The 10,030-nt window shown below is 43.6% G+C and overlaps 1 protein-coding gene across 9 annotated transcripts in view; it reads right to left on the bottom strand.

Annotated features, from left to right (window-relative positions):
- Positions 1-1,323: 1,323 nt before the first annotated feature.
- POP4 (POP4 homolog, ribonuclease P/MRP subunit) overlaps positions 1,324-10,030 on the bottom strand; it is a 147,377-nt gene continuing 138,670 nt past the window's right edge. For all 9 annotated transcript variants that reach the window (XM_069216727.1, XM_069216735.1, XM_069216731.1 and 6 more), the window contains one exon: positions 1,324-3,040. In XM_069216727.1, coding sequence (XP_069072828.1) covers positions 2,904-3,040 — 137 coding nt within the window. In that variant the 3' untranslated portion in view covers positions 1,324-2,903. The remainder of the gene's footprint in view (positions 3,041-10,030) is intronic.

Here is a 10,030-nt window from a genome sequence, read left to right as displayed (position 1 = left end):
GCGAGCACTAGTGGAGGACGGTAGAGTCCATCTAGCAGATTGAGGGGCCAGCAGGAGAGCTGTCCTTTTCAACAAAGCAGTCCAGGAGAGTCCTTTGGGCAGCCGTGCAGTCCCTCTGACAGAGTCCAGTTGCAGGTCCAGAAGGGTCTGATTTGGTGGGGTCACTGACCCAGTATATATACACACCCAAAAGTGCCTTTGAAATGGAGGAAACTTCAAAGAGTGGTTTTGAAGTGCACAAGTTCCCCTTTCAACCCAGCCCTGTCTGCCAGGAGCCCTGTGGGGTGGGGGGGTTATTAGTCCTTTGTGTGAGATCAGGCCACTAGCCTCTGAAGTGTAAGAGAGCCCCTCCGCCCTTCCTGCCCAAAGAAACCCATCTGTATGCAGATCAACGCAGATGCAGCTGAGTGTCCTGCGTTTATTGCTGTCTGGGTGGAATGCACAAGGGGAGCTGCCAACCAACACAGACGAGACAGGCTGTAAGGCACAGATGGCAGTAAGTGCTGAGAAATGCCTACTTTCTAAAAGTGGCATTTCTGAAATAGTAATATAAAATTTGGATTTCTTACTACCATTCTAACCATCCCAAATATGGCAAGACGGTTCCTCTCCCATCAGAAATTACCACTTAAAAGCATAGAAGGGGATCTCTAATGATGGCCAATGAGAGGTGCAGGCTTTACAGTAGTGAAAAACTACTTTGGGAGTTCTTCCACTACCAAGACATGTAAAACTTATAAGTACATGTCTTGCCTTTTACTTGCATAGCAGCCTGCCCCGGGGGTTACTTAGGGCCTACCTTAGGGGTGAAGTCTGTGTAAGAAAAGGGGAATGTAAGGCTTAGCAAGCACTTTAAAATGCCAAGTCGAAGTGGCAGTGTAACTGCTGTAACTGTACACACAGGCCTAGCAATGGCAGACCCGAGACATGGTTAGGGGCTACTTATGTGGGTGGCACAGTCAATGCTGCAGGCCCACTTGTGGAATTTAATGTACAGTCTCTGGGCACATCTAATGCTGTTTACTAGGGACTTCTAGGTACATTAAATATGCCAATTGGGTATGAGGCAATGCTACCATGTTTAGGAGCGAGAGCACAACCACTTTAGCACTGGCCAGCAGGGCTAAAGTGTGCCGAGTCCTAAAACCAGCAAAAAGGAGATCAGAAAAATGGAGGGATGCGATCAAAAAGTTGGGGGACCCCACCCTAAGGCAGTCTGGTCTAACAATTGCACTTTACAATGAAAGGTCAGATTCAGAGAACCTTGCCAGCAAACAAACAAAAGGGTGCTTCCAAAACAAATAAGGTAACACATTCACAATGGACATTTTGACTTTCTTTTTTTAATACACATAACATTAACATACTGTGAAACAAAAACTTAGAAACTGTGTTATCCCTAGTGGGGATAATACTTTTAACACTGACATATTCTATTCTTTGATTTAATAACTGAATCCATACAACTCAAAATAGTACACATGCTATCCCACTGGGGCTAAAAATATATATATTATCATAGGATAATACAATAGTATTCTTTCCCCAAAGTCCCTTGTGGTTTCATTTGTGATGTTAGAGTTTCAGCCAGCACTTGGTACATATCCCTAACTTTATGTCTGTAACTGAGCTCACTCCCCTACCCCCCCTCCCAACCAAACCAAACAAAAAAAACAAAAAAAAACAAATGTAGTCTCACTTGTAACTCCTGACTTATTGCTTCCCTATTAACTTTTAAGGCCTATAGGAAAAAAGTGACTGGCTAGCAGAGTACCATAGAGACATTTTCAATACATTAAAAAAATGTATCAACTAACTAGTCAGCAACAATTCTGACAAGATGCATGAGTTACCTTGTTCTTACTGTGGTCCTGGGAGGACAGCAGTAGCTGAATCTCTCCGAAGGCAACTGAGAGCACTGTGTTAGGGACACTTCTATTATGCTATTTACATATCCCAACCTAGGGGCCTGGTTTATATTTCAGAGAAGAAAGAGCATTTTCCCAATGGCAACGGAATTCCCTCCCTGCCAAGACTACGGTTTGCCCATTCAATTTAAATGTGATTGGACTATAGCTTGACGACTGCAAAAACTACTCTGTCTCCACTGTTGTCAAACCCCTCTGATGGCTTAACAGCATAAGTGCCATCAGAAGTTTGGCTGTGTGTCCACCCACCTAATTAAGATTGGTGAACACATACCAGTTTTGCAATGCCCAACACTACCAAGAAGAATCTTGCAGTAAGAGGCACTGAAAAGTGCTCAGTGCCCCCTTGCAATGGGAGGAAACTCCTACGGCAAGGGAGGCAATGATTGTTTATTTACTTTGAGGTATTGCTCCGTCATGTTTGACGAAGCCGTCTGGCAAAGTTACAATGTACTGGCGGGAACTACTGTCAGAGGTTCCTATCAAAGCCTGAAATGTCTGCTGGGCAAGTGGCACCTCTTTCAGGGCGATGGAGCAATTTACCCTGTCATTTGGCGCTATAAGGGCCATCAGATAAATTATAAATCAGGCCCATGGTTTCCAGATGACATTACATTTTTTAAGTTACTCTACCCAAGTAGTACATTTCTAGCTTCTGTGTGTGGTTTATCAATTTAAATAGAAATTTCTTTTAAAATAAGTCAAGTAGTAGTTTTAATATACAAAATAAGAAAAGGAAATGCTTGTTGAACAGCAAACTATGCGAAAATTAAGAACAGTACAACACAAAGGTAAAGGCACTTTTTTACCACAATTTAAAGTCTCAACAGCTAGTAGGGACACCAGCAGAGAGACAGATTTAAACTGATGAGTCCGATGTGAAAACAATATTGTAACTGATTGCCAGATCATGTATGGTGTTCCGTTCTGGCCTTAAATTCAAAACCACTAAAGTTGTCCATTTCCAGACCTGGTTCACAGGTCTATACTTCCTTTTGGTTTGAATTTCTTGACTGAACGCTCACTCGATCTCAGCTGGAATTTGCTCCCATAGATGTAGGTGACAAAGCCGTCAATTTCCACGCTGAACACACTGTTAGCCTTAGGGATCACTGTGGGAAACCAACACAAAGATGATGTAATTACCAACATAACACAAACACAAAAATACAGATTTCTACCTTACCGAGTTAGAAAGATTAAATCTCCCACAATATGTTTTATTAACAACCTTCAACATGGGGCAATTCACAAAAGGAGTGATTATCAATACTGAAACAGCCAACTCCATATTAGTAGGCCCAAAGAGGGTAGACTCCTTTTTTATTTGTACTAATTACATATGAACTTTTCAATTTCATTCTAATTTCGGATGTTTTGCAGCCAATTCGCAAATGCGTTAAAGATTATTTGATGCAGTGCTAAGAAAGGAAGTAATAGAGGATGTTTTAATGCACCGACAACTATATACACCATGACTCCTACGGACTAATCTACCAGACTTTGGGCCTGATTTAGATGTTAGTGGCAACGGTCCCGCCGTCCACGGACTAAAACCCCATCTGCTGCTGTGATGGACCGCCAGATGTTGGTGGTCCCATAGATGAAAGCCACATTCGAACTGTCTCCGACAAGAAACACTACTCGTGTTGACAGACTTGAAGGCAGGGACGCCGCATTGCCAAGCTACTTAGGGTGGCCCTGCATTGGTATTCGGGACCACCGCGGACATATACATGTCAGTTTTTTTTTTCTTTTTACATCACTGGGACATGCATATGTCAGGGACACGAGTGGGTTATACACGGATGGGGACACACTGGTACACAACACATATTGCACACATACACAACTGTCATTATGTTGGCAGTATTCATAAGCATAAATGCTGGAACCACAATCACAGTACATTAACACCCATCAACTGTGTTCATGTGTGCACGTTGCCAAGGGACCTGTACCTGTTGTGTTTCAAGTTGTGCACAAGTCAGCACGTGTATGTGTGCCATGCAATTGGCTGTTCTACATGGAGGGAGCTGGAGTGGGTGATGTGGTTGTGTCTGTATGTGTCACTTGCATGTGAGTCCAATGTTGTGTTGCTGTGTGTCACATTCTGATGACTGTTGTGTGATGGACGTTGTTGTGATATGTGTAGTGCTTGTGTGCAATATAAATGATGTGTGTTGTGTCATGGATGTATGTGAATGTTTGTTTTCGGCATGTACGGCTTGTCTTGTGTTGGAATGGCAATGGGTTACAGATTTGTGTACTGAGGGGTACACATCGCTAAAGGACAGTGTGTGAGAGAGAGAGAGAGGGGGAGGGAGAGAGAGAGATCTCTTCCGTAGCCACTGTACAAATTCCAGTGGATTCCGCCATAGTCTCCCTCAGTGCGAAAACAGTTGTCATTCAATCCACTTGCAGAACTGCAACATCTAAATACATCAGACTGAACACAGTTGCCATGATGGTCTTTTCGGGTCCATCTTTGACACGGCTTGGCGGTAACACGGCCATGATCTAAATCAGGTCCTAAGTCACAGTAATCAGACCTTTTCACTGTTCACTATGAAATCCAGCCATTCCAACAAATTTAATCACCATCACCATCTGATGCACCAGCACCCGTTCTCTGTCCTGCACCAGAAAAAGTGCATTGTCTAGCTATAATGTTAACCTTATATCTACAGGTTTCAACCAAATAGAGTACATTCATGAAACACCTCAGAGAGAATGACAGTCCAAAGAGAAGACTCTTGAAACCCCCCACCTTTTCTCACCAAAACTGCAAATACCTCCAGACGGACACAAATATAAATACTTAAAAATCTAAACAAGTGAAAAATTGCACTTCCTCAGTAAAATCACCTAAACTTTGTATTCCCTCCATCTTGAAATGGCAGTAAACAATCCAACTGATCTACTCCCTCAGACCCGTCACTGGCTGCATTTCCTAGTGCACATTTTCCACCAAAAATATACTGATTAATCAGTCCAGAAGATCCTATAACTGTAGTATCACATTTTCCAAAATAGCTCTTTCACCTTGTGATCCACCATCTTTCTCTCTTTAGTGCTGAAACTCAAACCCCTTGGCATCCTCTTATAGAGCAGCTATGCTACAGACTGCAGCCTGAAACCCCTTCTTGTCTCTGACCACCCACTCATCCTGAGTAATTATTTCCTAATTGCTGACAATATGGGCGAGTCTGCCACCCAATCTTGAAAGGATACTTGAATGGTCTACTTCTGAACATACAAGTGGAAGATCTCAGATCTCTTTTCCCTATTTTAGTTTTTGCACAACCTCTGAGCGAAAAATTATGCGCCCTGAGAGGCAAACACTTAAGACAAAAGTCCATAGAAGCAGCTTGTTCCACAGGCAAAGGATACCCTGACAAAGGCTAGGCACTTGAACCACGTTTACCCAGGGCTTCCAAAACCCTTGCTCCTGAGCATTCTGGAGGGAGAATAAATGCCACTAAATGTTGACATATGCTTAATAAACCTCACAAAATAACATTCCCTCCATCACAGCATCTCCATTATAGGCCTGCTCCACTAACATCCAGTCTAGTATCAGTAAAGTAGTTTTTCATCTCTATGTAGGAATGGCAGTGTCTGTGCTTCCCCCAAAACAAGCTGCAAGCTGAAACCACTGATGCAGCTCTGCAGCAACCATGTTTCTCATTTAAAGAAATATCCTCTGCCATGTCAAATATCTTTGTTAATGGACAATTCTAACGGTCTAGCCTGATAATTCCATCCAAAACCTCTCTTTAATCAGCACCTCCCATTTCAACGAGAGTCAAGAGTTTAGAGTTCAAATCAGGAGCCACTGACACTTTTTTAGGTGGAGAAGGTTGTGAACACTCTTGGTTCCTTAGTTAAGATTTGCATATTATCCAACACACTGAGCTAGAACACACTAGGAAGATAAAAGATGCTTAAATCAATAGGTCAAACACTGCATTTTCCAATGGGTCTCTTAGTTCCACAGACACTCCTTCCTCAAAAGCCGACTTCAGCCTATGTTATGTCAATGTATAAAGCATGCTAATCACCTGTGTATTCCCCTAGTCTAGTCTTCTAGTGATGAGTGCCTGCCCGACGATGCATCTGGTGTTCTGTGGCAGCCATTTGAAGATCTTTCTTAGCATGGGCAGGTTGTGGAAGCAGGCAGCACTCACTGTGTTGACTTGTGTTGTCATATTGAGCTTGCCATCCAGCATGATTCCCTGGGTTTCTGACTTGGTCAGTGGGTGCTGGTCCAAGCTCTGTTAGCCACCAGGTGGCAACACATGGGCAGGTCTGGTTTCCAAAGACCAGTACTTCCTTCTTTTAGATCAGCGTCAAAGAGTTAATTCTCATCCACTGTGCTGCCATGGCCATGCAGTTGGTGAAGCTGTTTCTGCATTGACTGCTGCATGCTTCCAGTCTTCAGGGAATGTTGTGTAGGTGTGGGTGATGTTGGTGAGAGTGGGGGTTACTGGTGCTGCTCCCAGGTTGTACATGTGGTGGGGGCAGGATCTGTTTGGGCCTCTGAATTGATGGCCTTTATGATCGTTACAGTGTCTTTGCAGGTGAGTTCCCCATGGACTGCATGCCCATCGGCTGTATCGGTTTTGTTAGTCTCATCCAGACAGTAGTGCTTTGTAAATGTATGCAGGCTGCACCATGCTGCAGCCCTGCAACTGTGTTGCAGGGGTACTCCCGCTAAAAGAGCTGCTGATGCGGCTACCGCTCTGGTAGAGTGGGGTTTAACCTTACTGCGCAGCGGCTTCCCTGCCTGGGCATGACAAAATTGTATAGCTAATCCGATCCACCTGGCAATGGTCTGCTTAGATATCGCAGAGTCTTTTCTTATATCTCCATATGCTACGAATAGCTGGTCCAATTTCGAATGTTATGTGTTTTTGAAGATAAAACTTTAAATATCTCCTTACATCTAGTGAATGCAGCGCTTTCTCCAAAACTGTTTGTGGGTTAGGAAAAAATGTTCTTAAAACCACTGGCTCATTTAGATAGAAGTTTGATGGTACTTTTGGTATATACTTGTTGTTTGTTTGAAGTAGAACACCATTTGGAGTGAATAGAAGAAAAGGTTCCTTGACGGTGAAGGCTTGTATGTCACTCACTCTTTTTGCTGATGTGAGAGCTAGTAAAAGCAAAGTCTTCCAAGAGATGAATTTTAACTCTGACCTGTTGACTGGCTCGAAAGGAGGCTTCATGAGTTGTCCTAAAACTATATTTAATAACCATAATAGTAGAGGTTTACCCACTGGTGGAAATACTCTAAAAAGGCCCTTGAATTGTTTTACAATCCTGGCAGAATATAGCGAGGAGGTCTGGTGATAGCAGCAGAATCTTGAAATGGCAGCCACATGTACCCTTACTGAGGAATAAGAAAGTCCAGATTTTGCTAAATGTAATAAATAAGGAAGTACTTGTTCCGGAGGTGACGTCATAGGATGGACTCCTTCCGTAACACACCACAAGCAGAAACGTTTCCATTTATAATGTATAAGTCTTATTGGTGGTGTCCACTCTGGCTTTGGCTAATATTTCTCTACATTCTGATGAAATGTTCAAGGTGGATTATTCATTGAATTCAGGAGCCAGGCCTATAAGTGTAGAGATGAAGCATTCGGATGCCTGACCTGGCCTTGGTGAATCGTCAGTAGGGCTGATGTCCATTTGAGTAGAACATGTGGTTGTTCCAAACACAGAAGGAGTTCTGTGAACCAGATCTGTCTGGGCCACCCGGGTGCCACTAGGAGACAGCTTCCCTCTGCTTTCATTTTGCTGATCACTCTGGGGATGAGGGGAATCGGGGGGATTCCTGACCATCTCATCAAAAAAGCATTTCCCTGCGACCCATTTTTGGGATGCCAGCTTGCGTAATATGGGCAGTTCTTGATCTCGTATGTGGTAAAAAGATCCAGATTCGGCTTGCCTCACTTCTGGAAAAGCTGGCTTAGAACCTGTTGGTCGAGTTCCCACTCGTGATACGGGATGATTGTCCTGCTCAAAGAATCCACCAGGAGGTTGACTTGTCCTGGCAGGTGTTCTGCTTTCAGAGAAATCTGATTCTCTATGGCTCATTTCCATATGCTCTGAGCTTGACGTGAAAGCTCCAAAGACTTTGTGCCGCCCTGTTTGTTCAGGTAAAACATATTTGTGGTTTTGTCCGCTCTGATGAGAATTTTTGAGTTTTGTATTTGGTAAGAAAGCCTTCACTGTCAGATCTATTGCTATCAGCTCCAGCTGGTTTATGTGAAGCTTTTGGTCCTTTTGTGTTCAGGTGCTACTTTATCTATAGATCCTGAAGGTGGGCACCCCAACCTTCGAGTGACGCATCTGTCATTATTCTATAGTTCAGCACTTGTAGAAATAAAAGGCCCTTGGATAAGTTTGACTGCTTTTTCCACCAAGACATGGCAGTTTTCATATCCGATGTGAGGTGAATTCGATCGAAGGAGCCATTCACTTAGAGCCGTTGAGTGTCTATTTGCTCCTGTAGAGGTAACGTATTCTGTCGGCAATTTGGGATCGGTGGAATACATGAGGAAATCATTCCCATGAATGATGCGTAATTCCGAACTGAAACGCACTTTTTTGTTGATAGCTATTGAGCCATTTTAGAAAACTTTTGCTGCCTCTCTTGAGATGGAAATGCCTTGCTTTGGATGGTATCCAGTATCGCTCCTAGGAAATTCAGATGCTTTGTGGGATGGAAGTGTGATTTGCGATATTTGATGGAGGCAAGTGGATGTGTGCTTTACCACTTGATTTCTTGTGGATGCCTTTATGAGCCAGTCGTCCAAATATGGAAAGATTTGTATCCCTAGCTGATGTAGGTGAGCCACTACTGGGGCCAGCACTTTGGTAAAAAAATCTTGGGGCAGATTTTAATCTGAATGGGAGGACTGAGAACTGTAGATGCATACCAGCTACCTTGAACCTGAGAAATTTCCGATGGTTTTGATGTATTGGGAAATGGAAATGCACAACTCTGAGGTCTAGAGATGTCATGCGATCTCCTGTGTTTAAGAGGTGTAGAATGTCCTGAAGCGTTACCATACGAAACGTTTGTTTTTTCAGGAACTTCTTTAAAGCCCTCAAATCCAGTATGGGACGCCAATCCACCGAAGGCTTTTTCACGAGAAAAAAACGGGAATAGAACCCCGGTCCCTCTACAGAATTGGGACAACTTCTATTGCTCCTTTGCTTATCATTGAATATACTTCTTTGAGGATCTGTTTTAATTGTGGAGGCGGTGGTCCTGATGGATGGGTATTTGGAGGCTTCTGGATGAATTCTAGCGTATGTTCTTTGGATACTATATCCAGTACCCGCTTGTCTGATGTTATACTTGACCACTGAAGGATGTGGTAAATTATGCAGCCTCCAATCGTTGAAACACAGGTGGGGCTGGTACGAATGCGGGGTCATTGTTTTCTGCCTGTGTCTCTACCACGGGCTGCGGTTCTTCCCCTCGTGGGGTGTCTGTAGGCAGCTGTAGATGGTAACCTGTATTGCTGCTACTGTTGTCCGTACTGCTGTCAAAAACCTGTTTGAGCAGTTTAGTATTGTTGTATGTATGACTGGAAACCACCACGAAAGGAGTAACATCCCCTGCTTCTAGCCCCTCGAAATGGCTGTCTTCTGTACTGCAGTGTACCTAGGGATTTAGCTGTATCTGTATTCGCCTTGATAGATTGGAACATCTCATCCACATGTTTGCCGAAGAGGCATTCCCCATTATATGCCATGTAAAGTATTTTGCTTTGTACCTCTGGCCTAAAAGAGGTAGATTTCAGCCAGCCCTGTCTGCGCAATACTGCTGATTCCGCCAGTTGTCTAAATCCCGTCAGCAAGATATTGATCGTGCAATCAATCACTTCGGCTGCAATCCGTTCTTCCTCTTGCAACACTTTCTTTACCTCTAGTTTAGTGTCATCTGGCAAGAGGTCAATATATGAGGACATGTCTGCCCTCATTTGTCGATCATATCTGCCTAGAATGGCTAAGGAGTTGAGAGCTCTGACCGTTATTGTTGCTACTGAGGAGAACTTTTTCCTCTATGTTGTCCAGACGGC

The sequence above is a fragment of the Pleurodeles waltl genome, chromosome 12 (genome assembly GCF_031143425.1).
Source record: "Pleurodeles waltl isolate 20211129_DDA chromosome 12, aPleWal1.hap1.20221129, whole genome shotgun sequence".
In the NCBI taxonomy this organism is placed as follows: domain Eukaryota; kingdom Metazoa; phylum Chordata; class Amphibia; order Caudata; family Salamandridae; genus Pleurodeles; species Pleurodeles waltl.
The sequence above is the reverse complement of the archived record's forward strand: the minus strand, read 5'-3'. Positions and strand labels throughout refer to the sequence as shown.